At 44.6% G+C, this 22,541-nt stretch overlaps 1 protein-coding gene across 1 annotated transcript in view; it reads right to left on the bottom strand.

Moving 5' to 3' along the window:
- LOC126199682 (uncharacterized protein C6orf132 homolog) overlaps window positions 1-20,389 on the bottom strand; it is a 610,722-nt gene extending 590,333 nt beyond the window's left edge. The window contains exons 1-2 of the mRNA XM_049936609.1: window positions 20,369-20,389; window positions 3,548-3,703 (exon numbers count right to left, since the gene is read on the bottom strand). Coding sequence (XP_049792566.1) covers window positions 3,548-3,703; window positions 20,369-20,389 — 177 coding nt within the window. The remainder of the gene's footprint in view (window positions 1-3,547; window positions 3,704-20,368) is intronic.
- Between the last annotated feature and the right edge of the window lie 2,152 nt (window positions 20,390-22,541).

Raw genomic sequence — 22,541 nt, 5'->3', positions numbered from 1 at the left:
GAAGATTTGGAATGGATGAGCAGATATTAGATACGATTCAATGCTGAAAACCGTAGTTGAGCGGATGGTGGAAGTAGAGAATCGCAAGGGCAGACAATAATATGAGTGTACAACGCAGACCATAGTTTAATGAGTCATACAGAGTTATGGAGATAGCTGGCAGGGGCCAGAGAAGAGAATCTGCATCAAACAAATCTTAAGATATTATTGAATTGTCTTCTACTGAGAAGGAGCGATCTGTATTTTACTCGGAAAAAACTTTAAATAGCCAAGATCGCATACTTTAGTCTTTATTGTTGACAAGCGGTTTCGACAGTTGAACTGTCATCTTCTGCTCTTCAAAAAGAGCTTTTTATAAGAACAAGTTCCATTGTGAGTTAGTACAACATGTCACGTTGTCATTACGGTGGATAAAAAATTGCGCATTATACGTATGTTTGTCGACAATAAAACCAGTTAGAACTAAAAGCGCCTCGTGTACATCGGCATGCTCGCACTTACAGAGGCTTGTTAATTCATACAACGCACGATTTACAGTAAAATGCACCGCATATTTTGCCTAAGGGTGGAACCACGATGTATGTTACAGTTCGCTCAAACATGAGCAGATGTAATATGTGCGTTTTAAGAACTAACAAGCCCCCGGGAGTGCTACGTATGCGAACGTGGCCATGAGAACAAGGTGCTTTTTCACTGTAAATGGTTTTATTGTCGACAGACCTGTATATAATGTGCAGTATTTTGTTCGCCATAATGACAACACGGCGTGGGGTGCTAACTCACAATAGAACACGTTTTATAACTTTTTTTTAAGATCTGAAGACGTCAGTTACAACTGTCGAAATCGGTTTTCAACAATAAAGACTAATTTATTCGACCTTGGATATTGGAATTTTTACCAGAATCGTCGAATAGATGATCGAAACAACCACTTCCGCGTAGCCGCAGAATAAGCGTGTAAGGAAAGGATGCCAATGCCGCAGGCAAATATGAAGTAATACAATAAGCCAACATTAACAAATGGCTCTGAGCACTATGGGACTTAACATCTGTGGTCATCAGTCCCCTAGAACTTAAAACTACTTAAACCTAACTAACCTAAGGACATCACACACATGCATGCCCGAGGCAGGATTCGAACCTGCGACCGTAGCGGTTCCAGACTGTAGCGAATAGAACCGCACGGGCACTCCGGCCGGCCAACATTAACATATTTGTTATTGATGAGCATCGTAAACAAAGTTATGACTTCCACCGCGAAAAGTAGACGAAAGATTGATCGTCTGATACGCGGTTCTCTGCTCTTAGTCTACGTCTTACCCCTGAAAGGGAGGCTGTGCCATCCAGTACTTAGTAGCTCTCAAGTTTCTCCTGGACTTCCAATGGTTCAAATGGTTCAAATGGCTCTAAGAGCTATGGGACTTAACATCTGAGGCAATCACTCCCATAGAACTTAGAACTATTTAAACCTAACTAACCTTTAAGGACATCACACACATCCATGACCGTAGCAGCCGCGTGGTTCCGGACTGAAGCGCCTAGAACCGATCGACCACAGCGGCCGGCCCGGACTTTTAACGGTAGCTGTGTGGAAATGCAATGCCGGTCGTTCCCAGTATGTTTCCCTCTGTTTCCCTAAGTGAGTTAAGGCGAACGCCACGATAGTTTCGTCTAATGGTCGAGACCGTCTCTTTCCCAAACGTTCTTAAACTAAGCCAATACTTCGTCTCCGATGCCCTCAAACATCGTCAATACAAACTGTCCGCCCCTCCAGTCTTCACTCATAACTAAATTACCATTTCTTTTTATAGAGGGAATCAAGTACTGTATTTTTCGCACTCTGATAGGGGATCCAGTAGTACACTCATGTTCATAAATTAAGGATAAATGCAGAATGTGGTGCCACACAACGTGGCACTACACAAACCTGGCGCTAATAGCATAGACACATAGGGAACACACAAGACACAGATCTACAAGTCCACGGTATTTGTGATAAGCGGAAGAAATAGCGAAAGACTCGATTAATATCTGCCGAGCTCTGTAACTTATCAACGGCTATTCTTCGTTATTGTTGTTGTGGTCTTGAGTCCTGAGACTGGTTTGATGCGGCTCTCCATGCTACTCTATCCTGTGCAAGCTTCTTCATCTCCCAGTAGCCGGCCGCGGTGGTCTAGCGGTTCTAGGCGCGCAGTCCGGAACCGCGCGACTGCTACGGTCGCAGGTTCGAATCCTGCCTCGGGCATGGATGTGTGTGATGTCCTTAGGTTAGTTAGGTTTAAGTAGTTCTAAGTTCTAGGGGACTGATGACCACAGATGTTAAGTCCCATAGTGCTAAGAACCATTTGAACCATTTGAACAATCTCCCAGTACATACTGCAACCTACATCCTTCTGAATCTGCTTAGTGTATTCATCTCTTGGTCTCCCTCTACGATTTTTACCCTCCACCCTGTCCTCCAGTACCAAATTGGTGATCCCTTGATGCCTCAAAACATGTCCTACCAACCGATCCCTTCTTCTAGTCGAGTTGTGCCACAAACTCCTCTTCTTCCCAATTCTATTCAATACCTCCTCATCAGTTATGTGATCTACCCATCTAATCTTCAGCATTCTTCTGTAGCACCGCATTTCGAAAGCTTCTATTCTCTTCTTGTCTAAACTATTTATCGCCCATGTTTCACTTCCATACATGGCTACACTCCATACAAATACTTTCAGAAACGACTTTTTGACACTTAAATCTATACTTGATGTTAACAAATTCCTCTTCTTCAGAAACGCTTTCCTTGCCATTGCCAGTCTACATTTTATATCCTCTCTACTTCGACCATCATCAGTTATTTTGCTCCCCAAGTAGAAAAACTCCTTTACCACTTTAAGTGTCTCATTTCCTAATCTAATTCCCTCAGCATCATCCGACTTAATTCGACTACATTCCATTATCCTCGTTTTGCTTTTGTTGATGTTCATTTTATACCCTCCTTTCAAGACACTGTCCATTCCGTTCAACTGCTCTTCTAAGTCCTTTCCTGTCTCTGACAGAATTACAATGTCATCGGCGAACCTCAAAGTTTTTACTTCTTCTCCATGAATTTTAATACCTACTCCGAACTTTTCTTTTGTTTCCTTTACGGCTTGCTCAATATACAGATTAAATAGCATCGGGGAGAGGCTACAACACTGTCTCACTCCCTTCCCAAACACTGCTTCCCTTTCATGTCCCTCGACTCTTATAACTGCCATCTGGTTTCTGTACAAATTGTAAATAGCCTTTCGCTTCCTGTATTTTATCCCTGCCACCTTTAGAATTTGAAAGAGATTATTCCAGTCAACGTTGTCAAAAGCTTTCTCTTCGTAGAGCACGCAACGGACTTGGAGCACTGGCGGGAACAGGACACCAAACCAGTACCATTGTTGATAGAACGGGGTTGTGGGGTAGAGGAACGTCCGGCTGTATATAATTCTGCAGCTTCTCAGTGACGGACGCAGAACTGGTACTCTACGCTGCCGCATTAGGAAAACAGAAGGCTGCTGGCGTGGTTTACCGTGCAAACGCTGGGCGCGACTGGTCCGAGGCTGGTGTTGCTGGCGGTGGTGGCGGTGGCGGTGGTGGTAGTGGGGGCCGGGAAGGCGCCGGTGGTGGTGGTGGCGGCGGTGGTGCACGCGTCTGACCGCAAAAACCACGAGGCGACCGACGCCCACTGCAACAGAACACACCGCCGCCCTTGGCCTCACATTGGTGGCGGAGGCTCGCTGACACCTGCTGGCCAGCCCGTGGAGTCACTTCACGAGGAGGTCACGGCAACTGCGGTAATTCGATTTCCCAGAGACTTCGCTCAACGTAAGAGGGGTCAAAACAAGAGAACACGTGAAACTTCCTGGCAGATTAAAACTGTGTGCCGGACCGAGACTTGAACTCGGGACCTTTGCCTTTCGCGGGAAGGTGCTCTACCAACTGAGCTACCCAAGCACGACTCACGCCCTACCCTCACAGCTTTACTTCTGCTAGTACCTCGTCTCCTACCTTCCAAACTATACAGAAGCTCTCCTGCGAACCTGGCAGAACTAGCACTCCTGAAAGAAAGGATATTCCGGAGACATGGTAGAGCACTTGCCCGCGAAAGGCAAAGGTCCCGAGTTCGAGTCTCAGTCCGCCACACAGTTTTAATCTGCCAGGAAGTTTCATATCAGCGCACACTCCGCTGCAGAGTGAAAATCTCATTCTGGAAACATCCCCCAGGCTGTGGCTAAACCATGTCTCCGCAATATCCTTTCTTTCAGGAGTGCTAGTTCTGCCAGGTTCGCAGGAGAGCTTCTGTAGAGTTTGGAAGGTAGGAGACGAGGTACTGGCAGAAGTAAAGCTGTGAGGAAGGGGCGTGAGTCGTGCTTGTGTAGCTCAGTTGTTAGAGCACTTTCCCGCGAAAGGCAAAGGTCCCGAGTTCGAGTCTCGGTCCGGCACACAGTTTTAATCTGCCAGGAAGTTTCATATCAGCGCACACTCCGCTGCAGAGTGAAAATCTCATTCAAGAGAACACGTGTCCCAGCCGCTATGGCGGAGCGGTTCTAGGCGCTTCAGTCTGGAACCGCGCCACCGCTACGGTAGCAGGTTCGAATCCTGCCTGGGACATGGATGTGTGTGATGTCCTTAGGTTAGTTAGGTTTAAGTAGTTCTAAGTTCTAGGGGTCAGATGACCTCAGAAATTAAGTCCAATAGTGCTCAGAGACATTTGAACCATTTCTGAACGTGTCTCAGCTTATCCGTAGTTACTCGATCGTTTCTGAAAAAACGACGGTCAAAGCTTTCGAGGTATGTTCCAGGTGCTTTAAGCGTCTTTTGCCGTGTGATGTCCTCATGCGCAATGTTGCCGCAGTGGTTAGCGTCACGGCTTCCTATCATTACACCCGGTGTTCGAGCCTTCATTATTACCTTTATTTTTGATGGTGTCCGTAAAGGTCCGCGGCTCGTGGTCTTGCGGCAGCGTTCTCGCTTCCCCGGGTTCGATTCCCTGCGGGGTCAGAGATTTTCTCTGCCTCGAGATGACTGGGTGTTGTGTGTCTTTCATAATCATTTCATCCTCATTCACTCGCAAGTAGTGTGGCGTTAAATAACCCCGAGAGGGGTCTCCCGGCCACCAGTGCCATGCGCTCATTGTTATTATTACTACATGAACGTTTTCCGGTGTACACTGATACAACGTTGCCCTTACTCGTCTACTGGGTGTATCTCAGATGAACGATTTTAAAAAAATCAGAAAATTATTTGAAATTGTTTTCGGTTAATTTCCTGAAGTGAATCTTGATTTGCCTTGTATCTTGATTGAGCCAGTTTTCGGGAAAGTGATCCGTTGCGCATGCTTTGCCGCGGAATTATTGCCAACGCACGAAATTTTCTTCAGTATTAATGCCGTTTCTTTCTCAATGAGATTCATGCGAAGAAATGTCACTGTGGCAAATCTACCACTGCACGATGCTCATGGTGTTCGGAATATCTGTTTGGAATATTTCTATAATCGGTATCATCCAAGGGAAAGCATCATATCTTCCTGAAGAACAAATACATGAAAATATATATAAGAATTAATGGAAGAATTGATATGAGAATGAAATATCAAAATATGACAATTTAAAAAGATTGTAAACCCTCAACATACCACACACACATAATATTATACAGTAAATTTGCGACACTTATTGTGATATCCAGTTGTACTTTTACACTTAGTATAACGCCCTTGTCTCCCCTAATTTGATAAGAAAACGTGTGTACTAACCCTCTACATACATGAATAGGTAAAAAAAAGGGAATAAAATAAAATAAAATAGATGAGAACGATGGGTTGGGTTGTTTTGGGGGGAAGAGACCGAACAGCGAGGTCATCGGTGTCATCGGATTAGGGAAGGATGGTGAAGGAAGTCGGCCGTGCCCTTTCGAAGGAACCATCCCGGCATTTGCCTGGAGCGATTTAGGGAAATCACGGAAAACCTTAGTCAGTATGGCCGGACGCGGGATTGAACCGTCGTCCTCCCAAATGCGAGTCCAGTGGGTGAGAACAATAATCGGGCTTCCAACATGGGATGCAAAATTAATATTCCGTGATGCTAACGACTCAGCCACATTTCGTCTGAGGATATCGCTGTGTAAAAAACAGATAAAGTACCTCGAAAACTTTGACCGTCGTTTTTTCAGAAACGATCGGGTAACCACGGCTAAGCCGGGACACGTGTTCCCTTACTTTGACTTCTCTTCCACTGAGCGAAGTTTCTGGGGAATCGTCTGTCGGCACTTGCCGTGTTCTCGTCAGTGCGTCTCTGACAGTTGTGCGGAGTGGCACTTGTGCGAAGACGGAATGTGTTGACATCCCTGTTCTGTAGAAAATACTACGGTGAATTAAGCTACGCTCAAATGAAAAATGTCATGGTTTCTGGTGTATAATTCTGTGTCTGTGTGATATGTCACATAACCCCCCTTTCCATTCGAAAATTACCAGTTGCATCCAAGATGGCGTGTCCGAAAATGGCCACAATGTTGATAACATAACCTCACACAGTTTCACCCTTTCCCACGTACTAATTAAGTTTAAATTTTTGTTTATTCACTGTTTTGGGGTTACACTGGTCGTTGCACACATATTGACCATCCTCTAGGTACAAGCTTAACACCGTCCATGTGACGCTAAATATTTCTTTTCTGGTCGCGCTGGAGCCCATCTGATCGAAGTGCGATTGCGCTGCAGGAGGTAACAACCCCAAGGTAGACAAAGAAAGTTTCTTTTGGCGGATTCGGTTAAATCACCTCCACAATAAAGCTCATCAAACTAATAGATGGTCTTCTTTGTCACCTATAAGGGAAACATCTAAATTCTAGGATGAGTTTTTAATGGATTTAGGAAATATAGTATTTAAGTGTCTCGTATCAACAGTCGTAGGATAATATATAATCTGCACACATCTGATTGGTTCGTCATGGCATGCCGAACGATATGGCGCCGTGATAAGAAAATGGACGCGCATTAGGGAGGCGGATGGTTCAAATCCCCGGCCGACAGTTCAGATGTGGAGTTTCAGCGGCTCCTGTACGTCTCTTAAGGAAAAAGACGGGATGATTCTTTTGAAAAATTCACTGCTAATTTGCTTCCCCTATCCATATACGGTCAGTCTCTACTGATCTCGTCATTGAAGGAACGTTAAATCCAAATCGACATTTCTGTAATAGTAACCCATCTATACTGATGGGTATAGATCACTTCGTTTATAAAAAAATAATAACTTTGAGCAAATCAGTTTTTTTGTGAGCGATATACTTTGTGAACTATTGCTTTCATTTGATATAACGTAAAAAATTTTAGAGAATAAATAAAAAAACAGAAATATGTTAATTTTATAAGTTATTTGCAATACTGTTTTTAATAAGTTTTGTACTATGTACATGAAAAAACTAGAGTAAAGTAAATTTAAGTACTTTCGTCAACAGGTATGTAAACGCATAGACTCTTTACTTACAATTTTACTAATTCTGTTCTGCCGCTTCGAGCTTGGAGGAAAGAGACGTTATGTTATAGCCGGCTTTGTGACCGAGCGGTTCTAGGCGCTTCAGTCTGGAACCGCGTGACCTCTGCGGTCGCAGGTTAGAATCCTGCCTCGAGCATGGATGTGTGTGATGTCCTTAGGTTAGTTAGGTTTAAATAGTTCTAAGTTCTAGGGGACTGATGACCTCAGATGTTAAGTTCCATAGTGCTCAGAGCCATTTGAACCATTTTGTTTTGATATATTGGTGACTCTTGTGGAGTCGGTGGTAACAGAGAGAGATGTATGGACTGTTGTAAGACGGAGACATGTTAGAGCAGCAGCAGGAAGTTGTATTTCTGTGAAAGCTGGTTTATCATTGTGAAACAATTTGCTTGCTTACTATGAAAAAAACATAGAAGACAAATCGTATGGGAATTCTTATTATTTACGAGCAGGAGCTACCTTGATAATCCAGATTGTAACCTGCAGGTAGTTTCTTCGAACTGACGAACCTTATACGAACAATCATACTTCACAGAATGTAACCGACAGCCATCCCGCAATTTAACCCCATAAACGGATACACACACTGTAGACCTACTAGAATTTGTCCTGATTTTTACCTTCGTATCAGCTCTCTCGATATCGCTTAAGAGGCTTTTGGTACACTGGACAGCAGCGAAACTTCATCAAAGGGTTTCCACCGCGTGAGGAACAGGGCAGCCTGCTACTGCTTGTGATCTAGAAACTTACGTTCCTCGTTAAAAAGGTGACAGGAAAGTCCGAAATTCAGCTTTCACTGAAAGAACTTTCGATGGTTTTTTTCTTTCGATGTTACCTAAATACTTATTACTCCTAACAGTCAAGTATATCGCCACTTCGCATGAGCGCTGAAAATTACTATCACGCAGAAACTAGAATATCAGGAGGAAAGTTCGACGGGACATTAAACCGTAATATTCCTTCCTTCCAGGAGGAAGTAACAAGTAACGTTAGCTGAAAATCTGCTGTTGAAGAGACAGGAACAAGCCAGTACTGCGGGCTGTGTCGAATTCACTGCGTTTCACTGTATAGGGCTTTTCCCATCACAACTTAATACTGAGTCCTACAAATTCTGCAGACACGTTACAAAATGTGAGCGGCAATTTCACAGGATTTCGTGTATTACTACTGGATTAGATGACCGATATTTATAGGCGTGATGGGCAAATCTTTTCGCATTCAGATAAAGGGCTTAACAGTTGTCGTGGAAAAAAAGATTCTGCAAAGGGGCCAACAAGCAATTAAAACGTAAGGGGGTTTAACATTTACGAACAGACCTAATTTCTCGGCTAAACGGAAAGTTTTATTTGATTCTTAAGTGGAATACGAAATGATATTTTTAGCTCTATTATCGTCACTTCCTTAATCCATGTATGACAAGAAGAAAGAAAATCTTACGAAATAGCAACAGAAGGTATAATAAAAGACATTACAGTACATGTGGGCTTCAGAAAATATAGAGTTGACTTACGGTTGTTTCAAGCGTTGTGTATTATTCGCACTGATTTTACAATTCTTTGAAGTGAGCACGTGAAAGTAACACCTGTTACTGCCTACAGTATATACTTATCTCGTCGCGAATCTGCAAATGCGTGAAAACAATACAGCTATTCTTTCCTACGACAAGCAAATAAAACTGATTCCTGGAACAGTGGTGTCCAGTCTTTATCTTCAGACGGCAGCGCCAGATTACGCAACCAAATTCTCGAGTGAAGCGCGTATCTGTTGCTAAGGAGTAACTTTCTCCTCTCCTTGACGTACAGAGTGAATTTGCAGGTGGTCAGGTCGCTTCATTTATCATATCAGCAAAGAGAGTTAATTAGTACCATGATCTCTAGTACAGACTTGTCAGGTAGAAACTAAGCAGCTTAAACACGAAGCGATATTCCTGTGGCCGGCCGAAGTGGCCGCGCGGTTCTGGCGCTGCAGTCTAGAACCGCGAGACCGCTACGGTCGCAGGTTCGAATCCTGCCTCGGGCATGGATGTGTGTGATGTCCTTAGGTTAGTTAGGTTTAACTAGTTCTAAGTTCTAGGGGACTAATGACCTCAGCAGTTGAGTCCCATAGTGCTCAGAGCCATTTGAACCATTTTTTTGATATTCCTGTGCATAAGCACCTTGCTTCAATAATTATACCAGTCAAAAAATGGCTCTGAGCACTATGCGACTTAACTTCTGAGGTCATCAGTCGCCTAGAACTTAGAACTAATTAAACCTAACGACATCACACACATCCATGCCCGAGGCAGGATTCGAACCTGCGACCGTAGTGGTCGCTCGGTTCCAGACTGTAACGCCCAGAACCGCACGGCCACTCCGGCCGGCTATACCAGTCACACCGTTCCCAGTCAGACGGCGTAGTCTGTACGACGGAGTGAGAAAACACAGGTAGAGCACACTGCGGGAGGCGCCCATGTCGTCGTACTTTGCGATGTTTACGTTTATGCATAGTAATAGTGTCTCTTTCCATAGCCTGACCACAGAAGCAGATAACTCGGTAGCATCAAAGAGAATTTTCGACACGAACGCTGGCGCTAAAGTCTCTGGCAAGTATCTTCAAACTGAAGCTCTTTGGGGAGCCTGAGAAAGATCCCGGAAATGCACAAAGGTCAGGGCACTCTTTGGCTGGCCCGAAGGTAGACGAAGTGTAAAGTAGGTTCTGCTTTTTTCATTTACAGGTTCATGCAACAGATGCATTGTCAGAGATAGGCTGAACCTAAAAAACAGCTGTGTAAATATCCCTTGTCGTAATTTCATTGTTTGCTTGACGCAGTACTCTCTTCGAACCTATTGCCGCTTGGCACACGTAATTTATTAGGTATGTCCTTGACTAAACGCACTACACACCCAATGGGAAAAAGGAAACTGTACGAGCCACTCATTGGAGCAACACTTTCTTGCATTCGAACTGTAAGGGGCAGTCAAATGAAAACCAAACACCCGCCACAACAGGAAGATCGAATGATTCCATTAAAACATAACTGCCACACACGCAAATACCTTTATTCTACTGGGAGACGAGACAATCAGTTCTTGTTTTGCAGAGAGCAGTCGGTCGCTGACGTTTCCACAACCCACAATCGCACTCAATCTTTCACTTCCTCGTCCGACTGAAACCGACCTACACATATGCCTCTCTTCAGGCCGCCAAAGACGAGGAAATCACCCGGTGGAAGATACGAGATGTACGAAGGATGCTGCAGTGTTTTGTAACCAAATCGGTGAAGCGAGGCTTCGTCCGATTGGCAGTGTCGGGACGGGCGTTACCTTGCAACAAGATGATTCTGTCCGATAGCATTCCTGGGCGTTTTGACTTCACGGCGCGTCGCAGTTTCTGCAAAGTGTGCCTTCATAGCGCTGCGTATTGATTGTGGTTCCACGCTCGAGGACCAGAGGGTCCCTGTAGTCAAAGAAGGTATCATAACCTAACCGGAACTTTTGTGAAAAGCTTTGGATTTCTTTTTAGGGGGAGGTGAGGGGTGTTTCTGCTGTTGGCTTTGCCGTTTGCATTCGGGCTGTAGGACGGAATCATTCTGTTGGACGCATAACCACCGCCCCCACACACTGCAATCGGACTAAGGCTACGCTTCAGAGATTTGGTTGGGAAACACTGCAGCATCCCCCGTTCAGCGCCGGCGTTTCACAGTGTGATTTTCACACATTTGGCAATCTGAAGAAATACATGCGTGGACGTCGATTTCAGTACTACGAGGAAGCGCAAAGGTGGGAGCGGTTGTGGATACGTCGGCCGCCGACCGCGTTTTTCGGCCACGGCAGTACAGCTCGGCAGACTCATGAGCAACTATAGCCTAGCACTGTATTCCGCCATACGTAGTGTCACTTATTGGCACCTACTTGGCCTTGAACGTCTAGAGATTTTCTTGTGTTCTCAGAATAGGAGTTTATCACCTTGTCTCTCAGTGGGATAAATTCCTTAACTTGTGTAGTGATTGCTTTTCAATTGAACAATTTCATCGTCCCGTTGTGGCGGGTATTCAGTTTTCATTTAACTGCCCTTGGTATTCTCGGATACTTACGATTTTTGTTTACTACACAGACTGTTATGCGCCATTTTGCCGCTAAGTATCGGACTGCAGGTTTTGTTGGAGATTTTGCGAAATATTTTCAGTCTTCAACTCCTGCGCAAACAGCTCCGCACACGTTTTCCACGAATTGTGTTTCGCATAACATTCGGCAACGAACACGTTCTGCACTATCGTGAGCACCATTTTTGTGTTCCATTCAACATGTCTCTAAACACGTCTGCTCCTCTCACTTACTCAAACATAATGACATAGCGAAGTATTCGGGACAGAGCTTGTGGAAGATGGGCATGCGTAGATATGTAACATCAACCGACTGGTACATCGAAATTACGGCCTGGAGCATTTTCTGTGATGGACGGTTCTCCTGTTCATCAGCAAGGACCAGTTCCGCGTTAGTCGCATAGATGTCTTCCAGGCTAGGCTTAATCTGCCCACCATGCGTAATGCTAATAATCTTTCTTTCGATTCCACATCACTACATTTCCGGTATATTTATCGTTTAATTTATTTTCAATTTTTGGACAGTGACAAACTCCACGTAAGTACCTGTTGTCGCAGTCACCCACAGACGTCAGTGGCGATACACCAATCAACACACGTGGTCAGTGTCCTTTGTGCAATATACTTCAGTCACGTAGCCTTTCTACATGGAAAACTGACAGCTTGCAACTGGACTCACATTCGAGAGGACAGAACCTCGAATTAACTTCTGTAGTGGTTTCCCTAAACAGCTGAAAGCAAATGCCTGGATCGCTCCTTTGAAAATGACACGGCCGCTTTCCTTTCATAAACTTCCCAAAGCGATCTAGCGCTCAGTCGCTAGAGACCTTGACGTCGATGGAATGTCAGACTTCTCGTCAATATGACAACGACACACGTACAAGTCACTAACGCCAAGTCTATTTTCAACATTAAGCAAACAATAACGTTCTCTGAAGCAGTTTTGACTTCGCTAGCATTCAAACAATGAAGACTTTCACGAACGGATGTTATAGTTGCTGACGAGTCTTCCGGGCTGTATTTCCGTGGCCGAAGAAACTATTCGGTTCCTGACGTTTCGTCCAAGGCTACGTTGGACATCTTCGGAGGTGCTCTTGGCGATGCTGAGTCCTGCCGAAAAGTTTCTTCGGCTACAGCAATACAACCTGATCAGAAACTACTCCCTAACACTGTATTCCGCCATACTTTGTGTCTCTTATTGGCACCTACTTGGCTTTGTACATCAAGAGATTTTCTTGTGTCCTCAATCTTGAATGAATTCCATGTAATCCAGACTGTTGTTTAACCAACAAAATCCGAGCGTGCCGAGTATCGGATCAGATGTGTGACCGGACCCGAGACTTTCTAGCACACAGGACTCAGTGGAACGAAGTCGACAAACATTACGGTAATTTCAGGAGCCTCCCAAGAGAGTGTTACATGGTGGTTGCTTTTTCCAATATATAGAAATTATTTAGGTAAGAATGTAAACGTCTTATGTCACGGCGTGTGTTCAGCTGCCTGTCGGAAAGCGTGCTTTTCTTCCGCGCGCGTTGGCCTCTTTCCAGGAGGGTAGATGAGAGACGTGTCTTAAGTCTATTTGGTTAGTGGAGGTGAGTGTAATGGATCCATGTATAGTTTTGTGTAGTGTTATGTTTGTGTTGTGTGATGATGATAAGAGAAGGGAGAGAGTAAAATCCGGAGCCAGCACATAGCCAACGTCTCTCGAGTAGTACCAGTGGGGCCGTAGAGTTTAACGTTCCCATCGAACGGACGGACCATTGTCGATGGTGCCACATGCCCTCAGTTCATGACATGCTGTGGAGAGGACTGACATTTAATCCAGGACACTGGCGCAAGAACTGGCCATCAGGAACTTTACGCCAGCACCCAGCACCTCTCCCTCCCATGCTGGTCAAATACTGGCAGTTAAAATTACACCCACTACCAGAATTATAAGAGGCTTACCTCCGAGTCGAGTGCTATCGTACAAGCTTGAGTCAGTGATTTCTCCTAAGGAGGCGAGTAATTACTTAGGGATAATGTTGTAGGCCTATGAGGCTGTCTGAAGATCATGATGTCCATAGAACAAGACTGTTTCGATATGCAGGGAGATTTGTGGGAGGATCAATTGGTGTATGGATTGGGAGCTGCATCTGAACGTAAACAAATGCAAAATTTTGCACATAAATAGATGGAGAGATCCATTACTATTCTAAGAGTCAATGACAACTGTACAATTTCTAGTTACAAAAAACTCATGACACTGAACTGGATTTTTATTAGTACTACCGTACACTACAGTACAGTACAACTAAACCAGTTGGAAAGACCACATAGATAATATTGTGGGGAAGGCGAGCCAAAGGTTGCGTTTCATTGGCAGGACACTTAGAAGATGCAACAAGTCCACTAAAGAGACAGCTTACACTAAAGTCGTTCGTCCTCTGTTAGAATATTGCTGTGCGGTGTGGGATCCTTACCAGGTGGGATTGACGGAGGACATCGAAAGGGTGCAAAAAAGGGCAGCTCGTTTTGTATTATCACGTAATAGGGGAGAGAGTGTGGCAGATATGATACGCTATTTGGGATGGAAGTCATTAAAGCAAAGACGTTTTTCGTCGCGGCGAGATCTATTTACGAAATTTCAGTCACCAACTTTCTCTTCCGAATGCGAAAATATTTTATTGAGCCCAACCTATATAGGTAGGAATGATCATCAAAATAAAATAAGAGAAATCAGAGCTCGAACAGAAAGGTTTAGGTGTTCGTTTTCCTGCGCGCTGTTTGGGAGTGGAATGGTAGAAAGATAGTATGATTGTGGTTCGATGAACACTCTTCCAAGCACTTAAATGTGAATTGCAGAGTAATCATTTAGATGTAGATGTAGATGTAGATGTACCGGTTTCGGCCGTAAGCAGTCATGTGTTAGAGAAATTACTTAAAACATTTCAGTTGTCCTAAATATTGAAACACAAACCAATGAATATTTTAATCCAGGTGAAACACGTATTAAGAAACTCATTCATAGCGTTTACACGAGCTGCAATCGTCGTGTTCTACAGGGGTCGTTAAGTGAATAGGAAATCCGAGAGCGCGCCTTCGAAACAGGTCCGCAATCAGAACGACGAGAAAATCTGAATCGTCCACCACTAGCTAATGGAACCGGGAAAGTAGGAGGGAGCAAATGACAGTGGTATCTGAAGTAAGTTCTGTCACACACCGTAAGGTAGCTTCCGGAATACAGATGCAGATGTATGTTTGTACCACGCATTGACCCCTATGAAAGGCTTCTGCATCATTCATTCCTTTTCTACCGCCTAATGAGGGCAGAAGCAGGATGTATAACACACACACTGACGACTGTCGCGTATCATTAGGATGGCCCTTATATTTCTTTTTTGGGAGACATTTCCGCCATTTGACTGTAAGTTACTTCTCTTTAACTTCACACAGTAATGATTTAGCACTTATAGCCCCTCACAAGTGTAAGCTGAAATACAACAAAATGTTCAACCTGCCTAAATGACACGCCATCGTCGAAATAACTTATATCTGTTCTCTTGAAATAGTGGTCGTGTTACAGGATTCGGGTTCATATCAAACATACATTATATGGCCGACATTTTCCACAGCGAATAAGCATTAACAAGCTGAATTCAGTTTTTGACAGCCAATATACTGTTATGACCTGCATTTATCACGTCCATATGTCATTAATATCTGTACATATTATAAAAACGGATGTTTGCATGTAAGTGGGTATGTAGATATGTTCTACATTTCCTCTTATACTACTGTACCGATTTCAACCAAACTTGATGCACATATCCCTCATTGTAAAGCAAAAATCGCTGTGGGGGATAAGAACCAAATACCTGTCACAGTTCAGGAGATGTGACTTCATAACAATGAACCCAACATAGTTCTCAGTACCCACATAAGCCGCTTAATACACTCCTGGAAATGGAAAAAAGAACACATTGACACCGGTGTGTCAGACCCACCATACTTGCTCCGGACACTGCGAGAGGGCTGTACAAGCAATGATCACACGCACGGCACAGCGGACACACCAGGAACCGCGGTGTTGGCCGTCGAATGGCGCTAGCTGCGCAGCATTTGTGCACCGCCGCCGTCAGCCAGTTTGCCGTGGCATACGGAGCTCCATCGCAGTCTTTAACACTGGTAGCATGCCGCGACAGCGTGGACGTGAACCGTATGTGCAGTTGACGGACTTTGAGCGAGGGCGTATAGTGGGCATGCGGGAGGCCGGGTGGACGTACCGCCGAATTGCTCAACACGTGGGGCGTGAGGTCTCCACAGTACATCGATGTTGTCGCCAGTGGTCGCCGGAAGGTGCACGTGCCCGTCGACCTGGGACCGGACCGCAGCGACGCACGCATGCACGCCAAGACCGTAGGATCCTACGCAGTGCCGTAGGGGACCGCACCGCCACTTCCCAGCAAATTAGGGACACTGTTGCTCCTGGGGTATCGGCGAGGACCATTCGCAACCGTCTCCATGAAGCTGGGCTACGGTCCCGCACACCGTTAGGCCGTCTTCCGCTCACGCCCCAACATCGTGCAGCCCGCCTCCAGTGGTATCGCGACAGGCGTGAATGGAGGGCCGAATGGAGACGTGTCGTCTTCAGCGATGAGAGTCGCTTCTGCCTTGGTGCCAATGCTGGTCGTATGCGTGTTTGGCGCCGTGCAGGTGAGCGCCACAATCAGGACTGCATACGACCGAGGCACACAGGGCCAACACCCGGCATCATGGTGTGGGGAGCGATCTCCTACACTGGCCGTACACCACTGCTGATCGTCGAGGGGACACTGAATAGTGCACGGTACATCCAAACCGTCATCGAACCCATCGTTCTACCATTCCTAGACCGGCAAGGGAACCTGCTGTTCCAACAGGACAATGCACGTCCGCATGTATCCCGTGCCACCCAACGTGCTCTAGAAGGTGTAAGTCAACTACCCTGGCCAGCAAGATCTCCGGATCTGTCCCCCATTGAGCATGTTTGCGACTGGATGAAGCGTCGTCTCACGCGGTCTGCACGTCCAGCACGAACGCTGGTCCAACTGAGGCGCCAAGTGGAAATGGCATGGCAAGCCGTTCCACAGGACTACATCCAGCATCTCTACGATCGTCTCCATGGGAGAATAGCAGCCTGCATTGCTGCGAAAGGTGGATATACACTGTACTAGTGCCGACATTGTGCATGCTCTGTTGCCTGTGTCTATGTGCCTGTGGTTCTGTCAGTGTGATCATGTGATGTATCTGACCCCAGGAATGTGTCAATAAAGTTTCCCCTTCCTGGGACAATGAATTCACGGTGTTCTTATTTCAATTTCCAGGAGTGTATGTCTACACAAATAGACGAGGGCTATTCGAAAAGTAAGTTCCGATCGGTCGCGAAATGTAAAACACTGTGAAAATCCGATGAAGTTTTGCACAAATGTGTTGGGTAGTGTCTCTAGGATACCTGTCGATTGCGGCACGTCACTCTTTTCAATACTGAGCGCACAGTGAACACGTGAAGATGCCTACAAAACAGTGTCTCCCGCAATGTGTGAGGACCCTGTGAGAGATTTCGCCTGATATGCAGCCCACGTAACATAATTGTCATGCGTTTCGCTCTTCGCTACAATTCTCGGCCGCACTCTGCAGGAGCAATGACGATAATCCTCCAGCGTGTTTGATCACCCACAACACAGCCCGTAGTTGGTTCTTCTTGAGTTTCATCTCTGCTCACATGAATCGCTGGCTACGAAGACAACATTTTGGCACAGATAAGAAGCTGTACACGGGCGTATAGAATTGGCGGAAAAGCGCAGGTGGCTGCCTTCAATTAGGCTATTGGAAAGTTGGTACAACGCTACAACAAATGTCTGAGTCGGAGCGAGACTGTGTAGAGAAGTAGCTGTAAGGTGTAGCTTAATCCTGCAAATCAAACATCTTTGAGTCTCACAGTGATTTCCATTTCGTGACCGATCGGAATTTACTTTACGAATAGCCCTCGTACGACACATAGTTCAGGAGGTATGACGCTATAAAAAGTGACGTACATGAAAAACGCCGCGTATGCCTGAAGTTTATACAAGGTGTTACAAAAAGGTACGGCCAAACTTTCAGGAAACATTCCTTACACACAAAGAAAGAAAATATGTTATGTGGACATGTGTACGGAAACGCTTACTTTCCATGTTAGAGCTCATTTTATTACTTTTCTCAAATCACATTAATCGTGGAATGGAAACACACAGCAACAGAACATACCAGCGTGATTTTAAACACTTTGTTCAAATGCCCTCATAAATGAAAGGCAAGAGAGTTGAGGTTAGGAGAGCGTGGAGGCCATGGAATTGGTCCGCCTCTACCAATCCATCGGTCACCGAATCTGTTGTTGAGAAACGTACGAACACTTCGACTGAAATGTGCAGGAGCTCCACCGTGCATGAACCACATGTTGTGTCGTACTTCTAAAGGCATATGTTCTAGCAGCACAGGTAGAGTATCCCGTATGAAATCATGAAACGTGCTCCATTGAGCGTAGGTGGAAGAACATGGGGCCAATCAAGAGATCACCAACAATGCCTGCCCAAACGTTCACAGAAAATCTGTGTTGATGACGTGATTGCACAACTGCGTGCGGACTCTCGTCAGCCCATACATGTTGATTGTGAAAATTTACAATTTGATCACGTTGGAACGAAGCCTCATCCGTAAAGAGAACATTTGCACTGAAATGAGGATTGACACATTGTTGGATGAACCATTCGCAGAAGTGTACCCGTGGAGGCTAATCAGCTGCTGATAGTGTCTGCACACGCTGTACATGGTACGGAAACAACTGGTTCTCCCGTAGCACTCTCCATTCAGTGACATGGTCAACGTTACCTTGTACAGTAGCAACTTCTCTGACGCTGACATTAGGGTTATCGTCAACTGCACGAAGAACTGCCTCGTCCATTGCAGGTGTCCTCGTCATTCTAGGTCTTCCCCAGTCACGAGTCATAGGCTGGAATGTTCCGCGCTCCCAAAGACGACGATCAATTGCTTCGAACGTCTTCCTGTCGGGACACCTTCGTTCTGGAAATCTGTCTCGATACAACCGTACAGCGCCACGGCTATTGCCCCGTGCTAATCCATACATCAAATTGGCATCTGACAACTCCGCATTTGTAAACACTGCACTGACTGCAAAACCACGTTCGTGATGAACACTAACCTGTTGATGCTACGTACTGATGTGCTTGATGCTAGTACTGTAGCGCAATGAGTCGCATGTCAACACAGGCACCGAAGTCAACATTACCTACCTTCAATTGGGCCAACTGGCGGTGAATCGAGGAAGTACAGTACATACTGACGAAACTAAAATGAGCTCTAACATGGAAATTAAGCGTTCCCGGACACATGTCCACATAAGATCATTTCTTTATTTGTGTGTGAGGAATGTTTCCTTAAAGTTTGGCCGTACCTTTTTCGTAACACCCTGTATACATTTACTCTTTTGCTACTAAGACAGTCAGCCGGCCGAAGTGGCCGCGCGGTTCTGGCGCTGCAGTCTGGAACCGTGAGACCGCTACGGTCGCAGGTTCGAATCCTGCCTCGGGCATGGGTGTGTGTGATGTCCTTAGGTTAGTTAGGTTTAACTAGTTCTAAGTTCTAGGGGACTAATGACCTCAGCAGTTGAGTCCCATAGTGCTCAGAGCCAATTTTTTTAAACTAAGACAGTCAAGTGCATTTAAGGGAATCCATGATATCTGACAGCGCTTTCGGCATCTTTCAACTGCGAAGCTCAAACACTGTAGGCGAAAACAATAGTCTTCTATACGGCTATGAAGTCACAGAGACGTTTACAAAACTGCGTTAAAGATAGGTGAAGCAGCTGCAACCAGCGGTCATAAACCGTACGTTTCTAATATAAAACTGCCAAAATAGATACTCAGGCAATGCCAGGTTTGTTAGCCAGTATTTGTATATAGTTTCTATGCATTTATAATGTCATTTAAAAGAACACTCTTCGTCTTTTTTGCAGGCGAGGTTCATTTTCAGTTTGGTCAGGGTGTTTTTTTCGTTCCCATATGTACCTCGAAGCTAAAGAGTTCATAGTGGCAAAGAGACTTTTTGTCAGTAGGGTGTCGAACAGTCTGTTGGTAATCAATATGGAGCTACCTATTGAAACCTGCATTTATTGGCTCCAAAACTAGCACAGAAAGATCGCCCTATTGAAAGATCGGAATCTTCGAAGAGGAACACTTTCAGCCACCGGCCAGCAGTAGTAAAACCGGTGACCAGTGCCCACGAGACAGTGCCACTGAAGAATCTGTACAACAAATAGGTTCAGAGAGTCCCTGCCAACCAGATGCTCGAGCGGGACAAATACCAGTGCTAACGCTCGCAGACGGAACAGCCCGTTTGGTCGGTCTTCAAAATATTCAAATGTGTGCGAAATCTTAGGGGACTTAACTGCTAAGGTCATCAGTCCCTAAGCTTACACACTACTTAACCTAAATTATCCTAAGGACAAACACACACACCCATGCCCGAGGGAGGACTCGAACCTCCGACGGACCAGCCGCACATGGTCGATCTTCGAACGGCCCTCAGCGCGCAATATGGCTTAAGACAAACTGAGCTAAGATGAAGACTAGCAAGGGGAAAGCAGATTATAGAGGACGTTACTAAAGATGAAAAAGCAGAACGAGATAGAAAAAGATGAACATCATCAGAGCAGTTGAATAGTAATGAAACATAAAAAATCGGAAGTCAAGCTCACTCTTGGTGGAGATGGGGGCATTTCTGTGGATCCCAAGACACTTCAGGTCGTTTTTAGCTCTAAAATTTTGTACCGGAGAAAGTTTTGTTACAGTATGTAGCAAATTTCACTTCCTTATCTGCTATGATTTAGCGGAAAAACATTCCCTACACATTGGAAAACGTAAGTTGCGGGAAATGCAGAAAGACGATTTTATTATCTTTACAGAGTCTTCCGTCGATTGTTGGTAGAACAACATTATAATAAATGAATAGCACCAGTCTGATTTTGTTCTACAATATTACTTTTACTGTGTTAACTGGTTTTCGGCTTACAAGGCCTCCTTCAGACATTTACTGAGTATTGTTATAATACTTACAAGGCTATTTTACAATACTCAGTAAATTGTAAGCCGTAAACCGGTTAAAACAATAAAAGTAATATTGTAGAACAAAAGCAAACTGGTACGATTTTATTAGGATTTAATTCATAAACAAGTGCCAAAATGTTTGCCACAACCATACATTTGGTCTTCTTTTCTTCTAGTCCGATTCTTTTCTTCTAATCCGATTCTTTTGGCGTGCCCTTTTGACAATATCCTTCACTGAAATTTCGTAAGTAGCAATACAGATATTATCAATCCTCTTCAGTAGCTTGCTGAAACAGTTTTTTTAACGTAAATGACGGCTTTTTGTCACTTTCTTAAAAACCTTACTGCTATAGCTTGGCATTTTAAACGGCAATGCAGTCGAAAAGTTTGCAGACACCTTTGCTTCTTGCAGTAACAACAGAACAATAAGTGTTTATATTTGAACTACACAGACAGTAACAACAGGAAAAAAGAGCTAACGGCATACAAAGATAAATCATCGTAAACTGCTTCACCGCCTTCTATAACCTTCAGACGCTTCACTCACCGCAGGAAATAATAAAATATCACAAATACCTGTAAGTGCAGAGCTGTGTAGAAAAAGCGAGCATGTCACTACACATTCGTTGGAAGAAGATGGCTTTTACATCATTTTAAATACGAATTAAGCTCTGAAAACTGGAGACATAATTTCTAACATGCTGTAGAACTAGATGCTGGCCAAAAATTTCAACATTTTTGACCAGTTTTGCGTACATCCCTCTTAAAACTAATAACTCGTAGGGTCGTAAAGAAAGTTGTATTTAGGTGTTAGATTTTAGTATTGTCGTATCTGATTGCCGTATACCTTCTGCATCAGGCGAGCGTATTTATTGATGTCGTCACTGAGGAGAAAGGATGGCGTTTGCGTGCTCATGCGCATGACATCAGCTCAAGGGGCACCAAGTTCAGATGAAAGTCTCTCAAGGACCCGTGTCGTACGGCTTAGCTTGCCGGGAAATTTTATGTGTGACCCCTGCTTCTGGTTTAACAGGCTAGCATCACGATCGTGAAGCATACTCCTCCTTTAGGTAACGAAAATACGCAATATCCGGGTAACTGGTGCCGTAATACAGTTGCCGAGTCAGGGACCAAGCTTCCGGAAGTTGCACCAAGCCTGTAGACAGACGAAATAAATGAACAGAACTGTTTCAGATGTTTCCAGTACTGTGGCAAGATTTGTTTGAAAAAAAATTCTGATAGGAATAATATGAGTGAATTCGTTTATACGATAAATATTGGTATCCTATCAGCTTAACACATATTTAAACAGTTAATATTTTGACTACAATCGCTCGTTATTTATGTATGAGGATCCGGCGATTACATTTCGGCGATAATAGTACTGTAAAAAGCAATAATCACGCGTGGAAAACTAACTCGTGCGATTTCAACAGTTAATAATTAGTAATAGCTCGTTATTCCTGTTACCTAAGTATTTTGGTATGTATAGGTATCTGTGTAAGGTACTTTTCTAGATCACATTCCTCTTCTCTTCTGTCCACATTGCTGATTCAGCTGCTGTGTGACCTTGGCGCCGTTTCCTGTCGAATGTTCATATCATCGTAATGTCCAAAACGGCACGAATGCCTCGTCTAACGTCTGGGTGTTCTTTCCAAAACGACAAGCGATTGTTGCTAGGTTACGGTGCTCTCTGTATGTAAGAGTGCTTGTAGCTTCTCTAGCGAACGATGTAGCTGTCTCTCTTAAATCCATCCCATTCTTTTGATTTAAGAAACATGTACGAGTCTGATTCCCCAAGAACATAGGCTAGAAGGCGGAGTT

The sequence above is a fragment of the Schistocerca nitens genome, chromosome 8 (assembly GCF_023898315.1).
Source record: "Schistocerca nitens isolate TAMUIC-IGC-003100 chromosome 8, iqSchNite1.1, whole genome shotgun sequence".
NCBI lineage: Eukaryota > Metazoa > Arthropoda > Insecta > Orthoptera > Acrididae > Schistocerca > Schistocerca nitens.
The sequence above is the reverse complement of the archived record's forward strand: the minus strand, read 5'-3'. Positions and strand labels throughout refer to the sequence as shown.